Raw genomic sequence first — 19,891 nt, 5'->3', positions numbered from 1 at the left:
TGCTGTCTACCTTTTTTCTCTATTGATTCTAATCAACATTTTTCTGAGGTGGACTTGACCTTTAAAACTCAGTTTTGTTGATAGTCAGCCATGCATAGAAGGCATCATATGTAATAACGCCTTAGAATTGTGTTCTTGTCTGTTTGTCGTATAGTATTTACAAAAAGGGTATAAAAGTTAGTAGTTATGTTCAGTGGCATAATAAGCCAAATTTTTTTAGGGGGCTCGATATGGCGTATCATGTAAAATTAATGAAAAGTTGCAAGCGAGCATAAATTATGACATTTTTATTTTAAAAATCCAAGTTTGTCACACTGACATAATATTCAGAAAATAATACCATATATTTCACCCTCCTTTCTTTTTCTTTCCTTTTCTCTTTTATTTTCTTGGTTGTGAAAAAATGGGGGCAGGGCCCGCGGGGCCACTTCCATTGACGAGTGGATACCATGTGTGGTCGACCATGGGGTTTCGAAAAGCACCCTAAACAAGTATTTTCCATGTTCTGAAAATGCACCCCCTTAAGAAGTATTGGTGTGTTCCCCCTATAGGCCTACCCTTAATTAGTAGGCCTATTGGAAACAAAACTGTACCTTTGACAAGTATTCCCTGAATTGACCCCTTAAACAAGTACAATGATATCTTAATGGTTATGTCATGATCATGCACACATCGCGGCTTTAGGTTTACGTAAACACGTAGATTTCCTATAGCGCGAAATACCCTAGCTTTTTTTCACTATTTTAGTGTTTTTGACACCCTTATTACCTTACGTACGTTACATACCCTATCTTGAAAAAGAGGTCCTTTTTACATGTTTCTTTGGTCACACAAGGTGCACTCATTAATGAAAGTGCCCCCCCCCCCCACCCTCCGGGGTCGATCGGCCTAATTTTTATATTGATTGAATTCCTTTATTTACTCTTATATTACTGCATGCATTCATCTTTGATAAGAGATTATAAAAACAATTGTATAACTTTTATTTCTTGTTTAATTTTGCTTCCACTGATACATTTTAAAACATTTTGGGGATAATCCGGGCCGGGGGATACATGCGCCCCATGGCCATGCGCATGTCTTTTCACACACCTTATATATTCTGGCCCTAAAGGCCGTCCATAGCTGTTCGTACTCAGCATGCATGTGCGCGCGTGCATAAAGCCAAGCATGTGAGCGAGCGGTGTCGGTGAGCAGGGGCCGATTGCACGAAAGGGTCTTTCCAAGGACCGTCTTTCGTGTCGCCCATCTTTTATGATACGCCATGTGAAACGCATTTCAAATAAATTATCTGCAAATATATTTTATTTTTCCGTTAAAATAAACAAAATATTTGTTTATAAAATGATGTGATATTTCATGAAATTGTATAAAATTTGATTTAAAAGCAAGCTTACGAATTTTATTTGTTTATCATAAATTTCAGAATCACCCCGCTTATAGCGCATCATAAAAGATGGGCGACACGAAAGACGGTCCTTTGAAAGACCCTTTCGTGCAATCGGCCCCAGACAACTTGCTTGTAATTTTGGTAAGTAAAGTAAAAGTAAAGCAAAAGTAAAGTAAGCAATCAAATTCATTATAATTCTAGCTTTGTATCTGTTGAAGCGAAGTTACTGTATTTATTCGGGATATTTTGCTCTTAAAACACGTCATGGATAAATTATTGAGCGCAATGTCTTGTGAAAAAGTTAGATTTGTTGTTTGTCGTGGTCCCATACACTACAAAATATGTCATTATGTGTTGCAATTAACTTCGAGACTTTTTTTTTCTGAAAAACGTTGTTGGCAGATGAAAGAATCTTTCATCTGCCAACAACTTAACGACAGTGACACAATTTGAAGACAGCCCATATGCAAAGGGAGTAGTTTTTGACGTTCGCTGTTCTATTCAATTCAATTTATTTCAATCATAAAATAAACCCTCGCCGGCTCGGCCAGGCTCAGTCAACTCGAGGTAGACAAAAAGCTTCGGTCTCTGTTATGTGTTATTGTTGGTTGTTCCGCTGAACTTCGTTGGCTCCACTCACCAAATACAAAGACCGAAGTTCTAGCTCGATCTGTACAGGGACTCAATGGCCATATGTTTATGTATTAAGTCCGGATAAAACAGTGAAGTTGCGCGACAGCCGAAGTAAGTCACCATTTTTTCCCCTTTTAAAATTTAAGTTTATTTTTCCCTGTTTCGGTGCATTTCAGGCCAAAACAGAATGACAATCTTTATTTTGGTACAGTTCTTTTTATATATTTTTATGAAATAAAGACAAAAATTGATGTGCCCCGTTGGGGGGATTTTGCATTGTTAACCCCCTAATGGTCGCTGCACGATAGCTACCTCAGGCGATGTTCGTGCAGGCTCCACTCCACTTCACTACCGCTACACTACGCTCCACCTACCCGAACATCGGGACAATGAACTCGATCGGATATTTCCGAGTCACAAAGGTGGGATGGCAATCATGGTTATCGTAAAAATTGAAGAAAAAAAATATAACAAGGGATATGAATGACTTAATATCTTACTCTACACCTGTATTTCACTCCGTGTCCATCTTCCGGTTATCCTCAAAATTGGTGATTTTGGGCCAGTATCTTTTTCCTCACACATATTATTCACGGCCAATTTCAAAACATTGCATGCGATCGGTCGCTGATATCGATCGCGATCACATGCGATGTTTTGAAATCGGCCGTGAATAATACGTGTGAGGAAAAAGATACTGGCCCAAAATCACCAATTTTGAGGATAACCGGAGGATGGACACGGAGTGAAATACTGGTGTAGAGTAAGATATTAAGTCATTCATATCCTTCGTTATATTTTTTTCTTTAATTTTTACGATAACCATGATTGCCATCCCACCTTTGTGACTCGGAAATATCCGATCGAGTTCACTGTCCCGATGTTCGGGTAGGTGGAGCGTAGTGTAGCGGTAGTGAAGTGGAGTGGAGCCTGCACGAACATCGCCTAAGGTACATGATAGCGTGCCGTCTGTGTACGAGGAGAAATTAAAAAAATTCACAATGTTTAAAAAACTCCTCGAAACAGACGGCTGCCAGCTGTCTAAGTCAAGGTAGCCAGGAGGCTCCTAGAGTCGAGAGTAAAAATCATTTACTTACGTATGCTTACTCTCCACGGAGCCAGGAATTCCTTCCCATTCATCTGCACGTACCGCCAAAAACCCTGAAACTTTCGCCCCCAAGATATCTACTTTCCTTCTAAAAGATCTAGTCCTAAATCATGTAAATGGGATACAACTTAATTTCCGACATCTCTACGCTATTGATTTCATTTTCAAACAAGAATTCATAAAAAAATGAGAAAAAAATTATGAAAAGACGTAGGAGACTTGCCCGATGTTTACGCCACCATCTTGTTTCCTATTGTTTTTCCCCAACGTTACTGACGCGTACATGCAGATGAATGGGAAGGAATTCCTGGCTCCGTGGAGAGAAAGCATACGTTAGTAAATGATTTTTACTCTTGAGGAGCCTCCTGGCTAAGTCGAGGGCAAGGCTTAATTTAAGCTCAAAAAAATTTCTGCAACTCAAGTTTGAGTTTGGGGGATGATATATTTTTGTTAGATCTACTGAACTAAAGTCAACTGGTAAGTTAAGTGGTATAATTGGAAAGCTTCTTAATTCCTCTTTACAATAACAATGATTTGTCATTTGTTGTGATTATGTAATCATGAAATGTGCAATTACAAGGGCAAAGTAAGAAGTGAAATTGCAAAATCATATGCATTGTTTTCTAACCAGTCTCCATTTCTTTAGAATTCTGCCGACTGCACGAAAGGGTATTTCCAAGGACCGTCTTTTGCGTCGCCCATCTTTCATGATGCGCTGTAGACCTATGTGGGATATTTCTGAAATTTATGATAAATGAAATTTGTTAGCTAGCTTTTAATCGATATTCATATTACATACAGTAACATGAGGTTTCACATCAGTTTTTAAACAATGATTTTGTTTACTTTAATGGACGAATAAAATGTATTTGCAGGTAATTTATTGAAATATGTTTCACATGGCGCATCATAATAAAATGGGCGACAAGAAAGACGTTTCTTGAAAAGACCTGCTCATTCAATTAGCCCCAGGTGACAGTGAATGTTTGAATGTCTTCATTAGTGTGTCATTAAGGTTGAAAGAAATGGTTTTTGTTGTTGAAGAGATGTGTATTAACTGTTTGCACGATTTGGTGTTTGCTTGAAGTGAAAGCTTTCATAAATTTAATCTGTTCAACAACAAAGAAACCAATCTTCTCATCTTTTGTAAATTCAACATCTTAAATTTTTTTTTAATGACAGGGTTAAACATTATTCCAAGTACATTCAATCTGTTACCATAAGAATACACCATGTGTGGATTTTCACGCATCAATATCATTTAAACTCAGTCCATCCTCAAAACAATTGGAAATTCACGATAAGAAACAACAAATTTGCAACATTTCATTTCTGACATTGCTGCTTATTTATCAAGTCTGGGCATTCCATGATAACATTAGAAGTACAAATGACACATTGTAAAGAGGAATAATCATGCTTTCCAATGATACCATATTTACATATGATGATGGCACACTAAGAAATATATTATCCTTCAAACTTGAGTTGCGTAACTATTTTTGAGGGGTTTATATTACAAAGTAACATGAACAATCAAGATTTAGATCTAATCTGATGTAGGATGGAGGTCGGGTGTCTGGACCCTTTAAAATTTTGAACCCTTCTTTTTGTCTTAAGATTGCACAAAAAATATGAATTCAATACAGTAGTAGTGGTAACTCTTTAATTTGTTTTCTGTAATGCCTATTAAAGATTTTACACTAAAAGTTGATGAAACTTTGCTCGTTAACTTTGAATGGCTGTTTAAACTTGATTGTCTGGACACAACAACAACTGTCATTTTGACAGTGGAATTCGTCCAGTGCCATTGTAAAGTTTGATCTATTTCTTTTGGAACCCAATTTATTTTATACATGAGCAGGTATTAATTATGGGAATGAACATATTTATGAAGTCAAGAATAAACATTTGACAAATTATTTTAGGTTACAGAAATTTGGAATGTATATATCATAAATTGTAAGTGTTCATAACATTTTATCAATTAAGTTTTAGCTTAATTTCTGCCCACACATTCTAAAATATCTGATAAATTTGAATTAGTCATTTAGTGTCACTTTTCACTTGGTAACAGGTGTTTCACATTCGTGAAAAAATAATCAGACTAATCAGGCGGAAAATGTAAAAAAAATAAAAGTTAAAAAAAAAAGCGTCATCATGGAGTCTTACTTAACTTGGTTCAGTTTCTCCTTAAATCTGAAAAGCAGAACTAAGCTTGATCTTCAGATCTTTTTTCATTTGATTTTATCAACTAGCCTACATTGTTGCATCAAGTGATATGGGATCAGCAGAGAACCAAACCAAGTCAAGCAGGAAGCGTAAATCTGCTGATAGTTTGACTGCAACTGAAAAGGATGAGGAGTCAACTTCAGGAAACAAGCTGGCAAAGAAGCAGAAGAAGAGTGGCAAAACAGTAGTTGCTGAGGTATTGATTTCATGCTATTACTTTTCTTAAGATATGACTGATGAATTCATGATGTATGAATATTTGAAAAATAAGTGATAAATATTCTATTATTGATATGCTAAAAGTGCAGTTTGAATTTTAACTTGGGTGGGAAATAGAGTACATTTTTTTTATTAGAATGTAGTTCTGTCAAGTGAAAAGAAAGGACAAAATGGGGTTGAGTCAGCTATAGGCTACTTGGCTGACTCCATTATAAGTTTACTTTTTTCAAGATATTAAAAGAAAAAAAAACTTTAAACTGCTATGGCATGTAATCAGATATCCAGGTGGTTACAAAAATAAAACAGTTAAATAATTGTGATGTATTTTTTAAATTATTGTTTGTTCCAGCAGGCTACAGTTCATGAAGGAACAAATAGTGCTTCAGTTCCATCACCTGAAGCCAAGCTAAAGTACTCTGCAGAACAAGTGGCGGAATGGAAGAAGAGAAAAGCATATTTCCAGAAACAGAAGATGGTATGAAAGCAATAAGTTCCATAGATTGATATTTTTTGCTGCATTCGCATATCTCACTATTCATGAGTGGGTCATATGGCGAGATAAAAGTAGCCATTAGAAGTTTAAATTTAATGTTTATCAGTACCTCTGTGAATGTTATAGATAATATAGACTTTGAAACAGAGGATCATGGGTTCAAATCCCGGCCATGGCGTAGCTTCCTTCAGCAAGAAATTAATCCACATTGTGCTGCACTCAACCCAGGTTCCTGGCAGGAATTTATTCCTTGAAATGCCAAGCGCGTAAAAGCTGCTTGAGCTACAGCCAGGGTAATAATATCCAAGTCCTTTGGAAGCGCATAGAGATGTTATTCATAATGTGTTATGCGCTATACAAGAACTGACTATTATTTTATATTTTGATGTCATATATAGGAATAAAATATGGATTTAGACAGTATAAATTTATTTTCACTTACATTCTGTAAATTTGTTTTCCTGTTTCCTGCAGCTTGGTTATTGAAAATTCACCTCTGAAAAAAAAATACATTTCATTTCTTTACATTCCTGCTTATTTACTAGGACTATGCATTCCATGATTACATTATCATAACAAGTCACACACCACACTGAATAATGTCAATTTTCATTAAAAGCAACTTAACATAGTATTATAATGATGAAGGAGCAATGAGAATGGTATTACATCTCAAATTTGAGTTCATGAAATGTGTTTTAGGGGCTTATACATGTATGTCAACCATGTTTTTATTTATTATTTTCAGTATTATTTGAAATTCCATTGATATTGAAACATTTTCCATGATTAAGATCTCCACCCCCCCCCCCAAAAAAAAAAAAAAATTCATTACTGTACAATTTTTTGTCATTATTTTCTGTCTCTTTCTCTCTCCTATTTTAGCTACAACCAAAGTTGTTTCTTGTAGAGAATACTCCCAAAATGAATGGCAATCACATCTCAGCCAATGGAAGTGACAAAGAAAAGAATGTAGATTCACCAAAGACAAAAGTACCAACAATACTTAAGAGAAAGGAACCAATAACACTCACAGAAATCTTATATCTTCTTCAGTATGGATTGCTAGGAAATGCTGCAAGTTTTCAACCAAGGTATGGTACTATGACAGTCTTGATAAGTAAAGAAATATAGAGACAGCAAACAAAGGGAGAGAGTTCTGAAATCTGATGAATATCCCATTGGCTACTGTAAAAAATTTGCTGTTCAATTATGGTACCGTAATGAACAGTCTAATGCGCATTCATGAATGCATTATATTTACATCACACAAAATAATCATTTTAATGCAGTAAGCATCATAGAACACAGTAATACTAAAGAGTCAAATATAAATCGCATTATCAATCTTATGAAGTGGTGCTATAATATCTGATTGTGATTTGTGACACGATTTGCTCAATCAAATTCTTTTGGGGAAATAATTATATTGGAAAGCCTTTTTTCATGAAATTCATGGAATATTGGCCCTAACTTGTGGAATATTTCTGGTATCCCATTCTGAGTGCTCTATCCAATATAATATAAACATTCTGCCTTAGCACTTATCATACTGGAATAATGTTTGTAAGTGCTTTACAGATATTTTTACCCCATTCATTGGATTCTGGTTGTCCTATCATTGTTATTACCACAGCTGGTGCAAGCTACTTAGGGTTGCCAAGGTGAAGAAGGTTGTTTTCATCATCCTGAATGGTGTAACCAGTATAATTTACAGGAGAAAGAGACATTGCTTCCCAAATATTGCTTCCAAGTCATTTGTGAGTATCAAGCTTTTAATGTATGGCAAGTTATGGAAAATTCTATTTCCACCTTCAATTGGAAATAAGAAAGATATTCTGTTTTTCTTTCTTTCTCTGTGAAGTTTGTAACCATTTATATTCAAATATATGCTTCAACTGTTCATTTATTTATTTTAAAACAGTAATTTCATATCTATTACATTTAACAATTTTACTAAGTCTGATCATTAGCCTTATAGATGCCAAGTGATTACAATTTTTTTAGTTGCATATCTACATTGTTGTGTTTGGTATTGCTTCTATTGTGACACAACTCTTTCATCAAAAATTAATTATATGAATATATAAGATTTTTTTTTCAATAATTTTCTTGTTAATATTCTTATTTATGGGTCATTATTAGGGACAGTGATTTTCCGCGATCGCGGAAAACGGACGGAATTCACGGAATCGGCCTTTTGAAACGGAAAGTGGCTTTTCAAATGGAAAATCACGGAAAACTTGTTTTTTCTCAAAATGCACAAAATATCAACAAAAATTAATCCCAAATCCTCAACAAAATACGAATATCAACTGAAAAAAACACAATTTCACTTTGCAACAACAATCATGACAATCAACACATCGTAACTACACTCGAGCCCCTCCATCACTCGATCGTATCTAAATTAGTTTACACTGACGTCCGCATATAAGGCAGAAAACGGCCGTGTGTTGCCGCCCTCTGCGTTCGGTCATAATACAATGATCACGGTGATTCAACATATCCAACATGGCGGATAAGCGGAAGTCGTCGACTGCTCAAAACGATGTCCGAAAAGTCCCCAAATCAGCAATAAAATCTCATGTAACCATAAAATAATGCTAATAATATGAAAGGTGAGGATGTATTAATGTTGATTATGTTTCTCTAAATAGTTTTTGAGCTCGAATCTCTTTGATTAAAATGGACTTTAAAGCGATTTTAGTACATTGGTGGCTGCAAAATTTGACCAGCGCTAGCATTTTGACATCGCGCTACTCATTGCGTATTGGTTTTCTATGTAAACGGAATTGTCACTTTTTCATGTACACAAAGTCTATGGGGAAACAGAATTTCCGTTTTCAGACATGCTGAAACGGAATTTGAGATTTTCTGAAACGGAAAATCACTGTTCATCCTTTGCAGTTTGTATTATTATTTTTTTAAGTTCAGATATTTTAATTTCAGATATTTTTGTAATAGTCACTTTTGTCATTTACATGTTGATCAGTCAGCCAAAGTCATTCCAGCCCTTAGTTACTTTGCTATGCTTCAAGATGTTCTATCCACCCTGAAAAGCAACACTCGATTTAGCCTTCACAAACACAGGATAATAGCAGGTAATGATTTCATCAGAGACAACCTAGACTTTGATTTAGTTTCATTATATAGGACTATTCAATAAAAGTCTGCCTATTATAAGGAATGAAAATAATAAATAAATCATTGATAAGATGAGTTTGAAAGTGTACCATATACCAGTCACCATGATAATTTTTCACTCGTGTGTTAGTGGGCCCATGTCATTTTAATATGTTCAAATTTGTAGCCTCTGATATATCTGATATAAACCTCTGCAGAGAGATATATCAATGTAATGTCAGTGTAAATGACTAATGACATAATTTACTTGACTCATCCTTCAAAATAAAGGTTCCATGCAAGCAATTTTAGTCTGGTGATCTAATGATAGATCTTATGCATGGATACCAGTGCTGCCATCTTAAAGGCTGAAGCCATTGTCTTGCGTGCATTTGGTGATTTGTAGCTGGCGCATCTCTGACAACTACATTTACATGTACTCTTGTATTCCTATAGCCTCTAAGGTAGGGAGCTATGAAATTATGGCTTTATATATGCATAGGGTCTGTTACTTTAGGGTATGAAGGTCAAAGAGGTCAATGATTTGTTCTAAAAATAACTACAGATCCATGTGATGGACCGATATAAAACTTTGCTCATGTTTGTCTATAAAGGGTGCATTTTTTAATTTCATAATCTTAAAACCCTGTCACTTTAAAGAACTTTCCATAAGGATCACCTTCCTGTAAATACTCTTATTCTTGAGAACTGGAAATGTACCAGTTCCCCCCGTGCCGATAGGCAATGGGTTAACACTTCATGTCTGCAGAATAGTTTTGCCTAGTTTTTACTTGTATTAGAGAGAGCTCTGCATAGGTGATCTTGATAGTGTTAAGAATTTGACTTTTTATTCATGTTCCCAACAGCTATGAAATATGAGAAAGCAGTCAAGGAGAATCAGATGAATGAAGAACTGAAACTGATTGAGGAAAAGGCAGAAAATGGCATCGTGAATGGACAGGATCAACCAGGGAAGACCTACTACCTGGTCAGTAGGGAAGAGATGGAGAGTAGGGGATACCCCTGCCCAGATGACCCAGGATGTGTTCACACCAGGCATGTAGAGTGTGTCAATGATCAGAGCCCGATTATAGGCATCGATTGTGAAATGGTATGTTACGAAACAAGGTTTACCCAAAGTATTAGTTTAGTTTAATCAATTGAATAAGTTTTTTCTTTCTTTTTTAAGGGAATTTTTAAAAATTTGCAAAAATAGTTTTTATTTTTTTCAATTTTATGTAAAACAATTCTATTTATATCATGAACCATACCTAACTGAGTTATTTGATGATCCTATGAGCTAATTTTAATTTTATTTCTTGTTTTATCATAACATGAAAACCCAAATACATTAACTTATTCCTCCAAACATGTAGAACCATTTATGCTCCTCATGTAACATATAAATCATGTTTGTAACACATAGTGATGTCTTCAAGATATTTCATCTTAAGGTTTTTAAAGAAAGTATGTTAAAAATAGACTAATAGAGTAATAATTTTCTTTCAGGTGCTTACATCTGCTGGTTCTGAGCTAGCGAGGGTCTCTGTCACCAATGAGGAAGGGAAGATGCTCTACAACTCACTAGTCAAACCAACAAATCCTGTCAGGGATTATCTCACCAAGTAAGAAATTGAGGCATACGTGAATTAGCAATTTGTGCTACCTGCTGTAGTACTGATTATAATATTGTTGCAAAACTCTGAAACTATGAGATAGACAGTGTGTCTAAAGCCCAGCACACAGTATTCGACAGGATTGCACTGAGATCCGGTTGCAACATGTTGCCAATCTCATCTCAGTGCAATCGCATTGCGGGCCAGCGCACATATTGCAACAGCTCTGCAACGCGCTGCATATTCATGACACCTCTTATTGGCACTTATGTTGTCTGGGCTGCAGCAACGCAGCAAATTGGCCATGGCACCATTGTCTAGGACAAATTTGATCAACTGTAATTAGCGAAAGATTTGACATGTCAAATTTTTTAGACTTGGTCTGCGATCCTACTGCAACAAAGTGGGTCGGAGTTGCAGCGCATTGTAGGTTGGCGCATACTCTGTGATTTTGTTGCAATCGCATCTTTGCGCAGTCGCGTCGCATAGTGTGTGCTGAGCTTAACAAAAGATAAAGAAATAATATCTGTTTGTGAGATTGAATTGTGTTAGAAAGTGCTTCAAAGTGATTGGGAAAGGTTTATTTATAATGGGCTGTACAAAAGGTATAATGCAGCATACAAGTAGTATGTCAAGTGGGATTGAATAATCACAAATATGTCAGGAATCAAGATTAGCGAGAGTCACATACACTGCACGCAGAAATGCATGCATGGGACTCCATACATCTTTACCCAAATATTTTGTAGAGTGGGGGGATGGGTCACATTTTGAACGTATGGGTATTTGAATAGTATTCCTTTGCCTTGCGGCCATTACATGGCAAAACGATGTACTAGTATCTGCAAAATGCACATTCTAAGAAAAACCACTTTGAAGTTACCGCTTTTTTCTTTCTTCAAAAGAAAATTTCCCAGTGTTGAATTTAGTTAGATTTATAAGAATGTCATTAAATTCATCTTCCTTAATAATTTTATAACATTTAACTTTTGTTTTTCATCAAAATAACTGTTTTTATGTAGATTCAGCATTTAGCCAAAATATCAAACTGTCCACATTAGTACTACGTTTATGGCAAAATGATGTGTATCTGCAGATACATCATAACATTCCTACGGCAATATGGCAAAAAGGTGTATCTGCAGATACATCGATTAGTTTCTATGGTTGAATCATGGCAAAATGATGTATCTGCAGATACATCATTTTGTGTTTATGGTCAAATCAATTTAGCCATGAAACAAGCCTTTAAAACTTAAAAAGACATGACAACTGGTAAAAGGGTGTAATCAGACCTGGGTGTAATTGGCACATACACAATTTTAATACCATAAACTAATCTATGACTTTTGGGGGCACAATTTGTGGAAAATGATGTATGTAGCAGATACACTGTTTTGCCATAAACTGGTCTCTGAATATCGTGGCACACAATTTGTATGTTGTAGATACATTTTTTTTGCCATCAAATAGTCTATGAAGTTCGTGGCTCAACGATTACGGTAAAAATATGTATGTTGCAGATACATCCTTTTGCCATATTTCACGAAGCTGGGTGCGCTCACTCATTTGACGGAAGAAAAGTGTAACTAACAGATACATCTTTTTACCAAAGAACATTGCGCTCTCCTGCGGCCTTTTTGGAGTGTATCTGTAAGATACATCCTTTTACCATCAAATGAGTTGGCAAATTTGAATAAAGTACTGCAGATAGCCCATGCTATCTTGAAAACTAAAATACCTGTCATTATGAGAGTAAGATAAATGAAAAGAGCTCCCTGAAAAACCCCACCAAATGTAAAAACCCGAAAAAGTCAAATTTTTCAGATACATCGTTTTGCCATGTGACGGCCGATTGGCAGTGGTCATTTTAGATACACTCTGACTCATCTTCTTTTGTAACATGAAAAGAGTTGAAAAGCTCTGAATTATTTTCTCCACCTTTCCAACAACTTGAATCTCCATTTTTATGACATGTTTAATTGTTTTTATCCCTTCAGGTATAGTGGAATGTCAAAGAAGTTGTTGGATCCAGTTGAGACCCGGCTTGCTGATGCTCAGAAGGCTGTCATTGGTGTCGTACCAGAGGATGCCATCTTGGTGGGACAGGGATTGGAGAATGATCTTAGAGCTCTCAAGGTAAGCACACCATGGGTAAAGCAGAGCTGCCAAGTAGTATGATTTTTCCGTATTTAGTACGTTTTTGCAACCAAAATACGGCAGTACGTTTTTTCTTTAAAAAATACGTTTTACAAAATCGAAATTTATTGAGAAAAATCATCTCTATATGTCTCTATTTCATAAAACGTACACAAATATGGTTATTAGATCAATGTAATTTCAGGTAACTTGTTTTTTTTTCAATCATTTTGTAAAAACCAGGGTGAGATATACACAAGTTTCAATGTTTGTTTTTTTTTCATCTGCAAGAGCAGTGCACATTTTAGCTTGCATGCAGCTTGAGCGCCGTGATGGGCGAGTGCGCCAAGCATTTATTATGAAATACACTTTTTTGGGGAAAAATACAAAATATTTATCTCACACGGTAAAAATACTGATTTTTTTGTCAAAATACTGATTTTGGGGGATAAGAATACTGAAAATGCAAAATACAACTTGGCAGCTCTGGTAAAGATTAACAGGGGAGATCAGAGGGTGATGTTGACTCCCCGGAATGTCCAAAATAGCCCCCATAAAATGAGTTCAATACAAAATGTAATTTGGAATGAGCAGGTACTGCCGTCCCTATGTATGGCTGTCCCTATGAGGAATTTTTATCCTTGCCCCAGTAGACAGTTTCTCAAAGAAGAATTTGAGATTTTAGGAGATGTTTTAGGATGCAAGTTTCCAGTCAAATTTTTTGCAGCTGAAAGAACAAATTGTCCTGTCAAGTTCTTGAATACTCATGAAAAGGAATAAAGTGGTACAAATGTTGAGTTCTCGTAATCTTGTAAAACCTTCTGCTGGCCTGTTCAAGACGTATGAAGCATTACTATGGCCTGAAAATTAATTATCAAGGACCCATATCATAAAACTTATGATTAAGATAACTCTTCCATAATGGTAACTGCCATGATGTTGATTTGAATGTAGAAATTGTATTTTATGAAATTAATACCCTCTGACATATTTGGAAGCTGGTGGTATGTGACATCACAAAATAAAATCTTTAAATATCTATTAATCTGTTTTTATTTAAATCAATTTGACTTGAGAGTGAACTTCCCTCTAAGAACAGCTTTATGAAATGGCACACGGCAACCACAAGGCAGTCAATATTACTGGAGTGTTCGTTTTTCTTTGTGTTATATAGATCTATCACCCTCATTGTGTGGATACGAGTAACATGTTTACTGCATCAGGACGGAGAGTCAAGCTGAAACTCTTAGCCAAAGAATACCTCGAGTAAGAAATAATTATAGTAGTGATTGAAAATTATTAAAGGGGAATCCAGCCCGGGTGGGTGTTTCTTAAAGCTGTTCGTAAGTTAAGAGCGACTTTAAGAACGACTGGTGATCCTTTCTAATGGTAAATGGTATATTCAATGGCGATGGTTTAGCGCGTAAGAAAGGATCACCAGTCGTTCTTAAAGTCGCTCTTAACTTACGAACAGCTTTATGAAACGGCCCCCTGGTCATAATATGTTGTGTTTGAAAGGAGAAAAATAAATAAAACAGATTGTGAAAGTTTGAAAGAATTCGGACAAGCAATAAGAAAGTTATGGCTGTTTTAAAATTGAGATCTCTAAGACTATGTAGATTTCAAATTGGCAAATGGGTAAGTAAATTATGACAAGAGGCAAGGACAACTTTCCCACAGGCCATGTACTTTATTATCAGTGATATGTGGTTTTCTCCCAAGTACCCATTCCCCTGGGGCTGTAATCTAAATATAGCCTAGGTAGTATATTTTTGTATGTCCTCATGAAAGAAAAATATAATTTGAAGTAAAACATTTGAAAAAATGTAATTTTAGTCATTTTATGTATTGAAGTACATGGCAGAGTAGTCCTTGCCTTACATCACTTTGACAGCACATTTGTTGCCAATTTGAAATCTCCATAGGTATAGTGATTACCAATATTCACAACTTTTAAAAATTCATAACTTTCTTATTGTTTGTCCTATATTGCTCAAACTTTCACCTATTAACTTGTTTGATTTTCCTTTTTCCTCTAAAAGCAAGTTTTTATTTGGGTTGGATTCCCCTTTAATCAGTGCAAAATGAATCGTGAATTTGTTTTCCTTGTGCTATATAATGACAATATACAAAGTGATAAACCAAAAGTTTTATGCACCCGAAAGGAGAAAACTGCCGAAAATTGTAATTTGGAAAGGGTCTGTTGACTTTTTTCTCTCTTATAATAAATGTTTAGGTTTTTTATCATTATTTCATGTTTTAAGGTTTGAGATTGTAGTTTGCCTCCAAAGTATGTTTTTAGCCATTTAAAAAAATTACTACTCAATATCACACATCACTCTTAAGGTTAGCTATTTTACTTCAAAACTGATATGTTCTTAGTTCTTGACCTATCCATGTGCCACAAATAGGAAAATCTGAAGAATTATTCATTCAAGCACCCACAAAGTCACTAACCCCCTTTCATCTCTTCTCGTAGTCGTGACATTCAGTGCAGTACAGCCGGTCATGACTCTATAGAAGATGCAGTAGCATCTATGGATCTCTTCAAGCTCAAACTAGCTAAGGGAGATCAGCTTAGGAACTACTACAGAGAGTGCAGTTCAGGACCAGTCTTTGCTGCTAGAGAGAGGTATTTCAATTTATTTCTTTCATTTCAAGATGGCTGGCGTCATCTTTTATGGAAAATTTGATACCTTTAGCATGCTTATCAATTAGCAGTTTCTCAGTTATTATAGATAGGAATTGAGTTTAGACAAGTAGACATTACATTATTATAAAGAATATTCTTCTTGCTTCTTCTTATCCCTGTCCCAATATTTTCCAACTCAGCCAAAAAAATTATGTGATCCGATTTAATGGTGTGTGAAAACTAACTTATCCCCAAATATGAAGGTATGTTATGGGGATTCCCATTTTTTCAGTGTCTGGTTCAATCTAATTGTAATCTGATTCCCATGAAAGGTCAAGACAGACTGCAATTCATCTTTTAATTTGATTTCCTTTAATTTCGGTTTATTTTCCTTTTATTTCCAATTAATTTTGAGTGTCCCTTCAGCAATACCTGTATGTTTTCCTGATTACTTAAACGCAGTGTACCAAGCCACTGTCAAGAGCATCAGCTTCAGTCCTAAACCACTCATACTATCCCAATTCATTTTTGGGTGCATCATTCTAATATAGTCTTTGATTACATGCCTTTTAGAAGTATAACATATTCATTTATTAATTCTTCACATTATTTAAATCACAAGTTGCCTAGGAATACTAATATTTTCTGTTAGTCTTTCAGAACTTGTGCACTGTGTTATTCACTTGCTATCTCGTAATAAAAGGATACTGAAATGTAATAATATCCTGTCTTCAAATTTCATTGTAATCCTATTAAATTGATTTTCTTGTAGTATATTTGAGCTGGCTGAGGAGCAGGGGAAGAAAGTGACTGCTGTTGACACTAGATTTACACTCAAGAAATTCAAGAAAGAACCTGTTAGCTGTGTTGTGTGCTCCAATGACAAAGAGGTAATGATGATGGTGATGATGATGATGATGATAATGATGATGATGGCGATGATGATGGTGATGTTGGTGATGATGATGGGGATGATGACGATGACGATGATGATGATTAAAGTGATTAAAATGATGATGAGAGGATGGTGGTGATGATGCTGTTATGAATGGGTATAATGACGATGATGTTGATGATTGTGAGGACAAGATTGATAATAGCAATGAGGGTGGTTTTGGTGATGTCATATTCTTCAGTATTCCAAGGCAAAGCATTATTACTTGTACATCTACTTTCACTCCTGTATATTTTTTTGTCCTGTATTTTTGACATGTCGGTAAAAGAAAACTTATTTGCAGTGAGTTTGGACCCTATGGAGCAAGCGCAATTTATAGTGAACACATCACTCACTGAATATTAATTTTTAAACATTTAAAAAACAGAAGTCATCTTGTGGATTGTTTTAGATCTCTTCATGTTATTGATAGAAGACATTAGTTACCTTTTTGACTTCTACATACTGCCTTCATTTGATTATTATCACACTTGAATATAATGCTTTGATGATATCGCATTTGGGCAGTATATGTCATATTTCAGTCAATTTTCATCCATATTGTTTATTTCTGTGTTTCTGCAATCAAGTATTTGTATGTATGTTAATAAGACATTCATCAGCTACATCTTTGTTCATTTTTGTTTCACATAGATTTGTAAGAAAGCCTGCAGTGCACTCTCCAGTTCAGATTTTGTCTGCATGCAACTCCATGGTTATAACAATCTAACTCAAGGCAACACAGTAGATGATGTAGATATTGAGGTGAGTGTCATTATTTAGTTTTTTAGATCTTTTAGATTTAGATCTTTTTTTCCCCCATTTAATTGGTAACTGAAAAGTTACAAGCAATAAACTCTTTTGTAATGTACTTATGTGTTAATTTGTGGTATCTTATTTATATAAAATTCATGAAGAAATTGCTCACCAAAGTTTACCATTTAAAGAAAGTGCAAGTCGGACAATTCACCCCACCAATAAGTCTTGGCTTTGGCATTTGCAGTGGTTTGTGTGTATACATCTGTTTCATCATTGGTGTAAAATCTCTGGATGAAATGAATTACTGCAGCCAAAGCCTCATTGCCATATATACAAGATGAGAAGTGATTATAGGAATAGCCCTTCTTTATGTGTAAATGTATGAAATTTTAAGGATCATTTTAAACTGATCTATAAAAGAAAGGACACGTTATACAAATCTTAGCTATTGGTCGAATAGTTGATTTATGCGCTAGATTGCACCTACTAATGAATGTAATCAAGCTTAAAAATTAGCCTTAAAATCGAGTACTAAGTATGTGTTACAGTATGGCCCAGAAATGCCTGATAATTTTGATCTTTTAAAAAGAATTTAATGAGGAATCTGAAAGATCTTTCAGAATTACTAGCAATCCAATCAAGGAAATCAAAGTAGAATTCAGGGAGACATTTAATTGTGGTTGATTCTGCATGCTAAAATCAATTAATTTTCATGGAATGTTCCTGACATTCAGGAATACTTTGCAACTTTGTAAGAATAGCATTGTTGTACAATCACAGTGTAAGCTGAAATACTTTGTTGTTGCGAATTACCAAAGTAACTTTCATGTGCAAATTCCTATTAATCTCTTGTATGACCTGACTGCCCTGCATCTTTCCCTCCAACCTTCTTTCAGACGACACTTTCCCTGATGGATGAACGGGTAGGCACAGTACTGGAAGCCCTTCCTCACAACTCCTTACACGTAATCCTTATGCCTGGGACTACAGAGATGAGACACGTCAAGGATCCAAAGCGAGGGGACTACAAGATGAGGCACGGGAGATGTGTCGTTGGTCTCAATCTAGAGCAAATCAAGTACCCGGACAATAGATAACGCTAACTTTTAAGTCTGATTGGAACTTATATGGACTTAACACTTAGACATTATCCGTACTGGTACTTTTTGAAATTCAAATAAGTACTACAGAGACAGAGAATGTTTCGATAGGATTTTTCAAACACTTTCTACTACTACAATGTGAAAATATATTGTATTTGATGACTGAGTTGGCGACAGGCATTCCATAAAAATGTGGTCTGAATTCATGTAGATTAATTGAGTGATTGCATTGATTAAATCTATGATTGAAATCAGGTTTCCAGAGAGATTTTACTTCCCAGACCATAGAAATAATATCCGGTGTAATCTGTGTAATACACGAGAAGCAAGAAAAGTTTACCGTCATTTCCAGTTATATAAACTGCATGGATCTGCTAATAGGGTGGATTAAAAAGATCTGTTGCACCAACATTTTTAATGACTGCCTGACGTAGCAACACAATTTCTAAAATTTTAAATCTTGTTCGGAGTGATGTCATGTGTATGCACATAACTGAAAGAAAATTAAATTCTAAACAAAGATATTTTAGATTCCTGGGAAATACCCATACTTTTGAATCCCTAATAATTTGAGAGGTGATTTTTACCAACTGGTTTTACAAGCTACTGAAATCCTTGTAACTGAAAAACTGTTACACGAAACATTCCATTTGCCTATAGTCTTGATATTTGCCACTTGAAATAAGCTTAAGATTTGGAGAGGCAAGACCTCTTTGAGTGTTGATGTCACGTGGCAGCTTCACCAGCTAGCCTGCAATGGAAATGGTGGCTTCATAATGTAATGAGTCAGGTAATGGCAGCAAATTATGGATTGTATTTGTCAAACTGGGTGTGGCAGTGTCATTTGCTCCGAGTTTGTACCAGAATTTAAATGTGCTGAACAAGAGTGAATCTTGTCTTCCAAGCTTTGTTGTGACGAGTAAGTGAATTCAAACTATATCTTTTGCAGTGCTTAATTAAGTGCTTTATCAGAGACATGTATGGGAAAATGAGAAGAGATTTTTATAACTTGATTTCTTCAGCTGCTTTCATGACATTGCACCCAGGATGTAATGTCACACACTGTAAATCACTTGTGTGGTTTATTTCTATGACAGATGAAATATATCCATGTAATAAACGTTGTTCACTTGTTATAGCTTGAAATACCACAAGACTCGTTGATTTAAATGAACTGTAAAGTGATTACTGTGTGACACAATGACCATATGACCTGTGTATATGATAAGTGCTGGTACATTGTCGTTGTTTTAGGCACCTTGTCAAGTATCAGAGCTGTGTCTTTACCGCAGGAATCCAGCAAGCAGCTTCTCATTACAAATCAAAGTCACCATAGACCAAACAATGGGGACTGCAGGAAAGCTGCAATGAAAAGACAAATAGCATCATTCTAGCAAGATTCCTGCTGAAAGACACAGGACAGACTTTTGACAAGTTTTCTTGGGAGAGAGAACGAGAGGGAGCTGTTCAGCATTGTGTGTGTGTGTGTGTGGATGGGAGAGGTAAA

The 19,891-nt window shown here is 35.6% G+C and overlaps 1 protein-coding gene across 1 annotated transcript; it reads left to right on the top strand.

The window, feature by feature from the left end:
- Positions 1 to 1,483: 1,483 nt before the first annotated feature.
- LOC129269304 (uncharacterized) lies at positions 1,484 to 19,530 on the top strand. Its single transcript, XM_064105567.1, has 14 exons — positions 1,484 to 1,531; positions 5,390 to 5,559; positions 5,932 to 6,057; positions 6,961 to 7,169; positions 7,712 to 7,835; positions 9,071 to 9,179; positions 10,068 to 10,312; positions 10,711 to 10,826; positions 12,818 to 12,956; positions 14,131 to 14,222; positions 15,436 to 15,588; positions 16,361 to 16,478; positions 17,177 to 17,287; positions 18,178 to 19,530. Exons 2-14 carry the CDS (start codon positions 5,413 to 5,415, stop codon positions 18,376 to 18,378), a joined length of 1,890 nt encoding a protein of 629 aa, XP_063961637.1. The 5' UTR covers positions 1,484 to 1,531; positions 5,390 to 5,412; the 3' UTR covers positions 18,379 to 19,530.
- The last annotated feature ends 361 nt before the right edge of the window (positions 19,531 to 19,891 follow it).

The sequence above is a fragment of the Lytechinus pictus genome, chromosome 10, assembly GCF_037042905.1.
Source record: "Lytechinus pictus isolate F3 Inbred chromosome 10, Lp3.0, whole genome shotgun sequence".
NCBI classification, from domain to species: domain Eukaryota; kingdom Metazoa; phylum Echinodermata; class Echinoidea; order Temnopleuroida; family Toxopneustidae; genus Lytechinus; species Lytechinus pictus.
Note: the sequence above shows the minus strand (reverse complement) of the source record. Positions and strands in the feature narration are given on the sequence as shown.

What these genes read in the sequence shown, in the direction of transcription:
- LOC129269304 (XM_064105567.1), top strand. Translation starts at nt 5,413, where the DNA reads ATGGGATCAGCAGAGAACCAAACCAAGTCAAGCAGGAAGCGTAAATCT. An exon ending in GCTGCAAGTTTTCAACCAAG is followed by an intron (nt 7,170 to 7,711) that starts GTATGGTACTAT and finishes TTATTACCACAG; the next exon opens with CTGGTGCAAGCTACTTAGGG. An exon ending in TAGGCATCGATTGTGAAATG is followed by an intron (nt 10,313 to 10,710) that starts GTATGTTACGAA and finishes ATTTTCTTTCAG; the next exon opens with GTGCTTACATCTGCTGGTTC.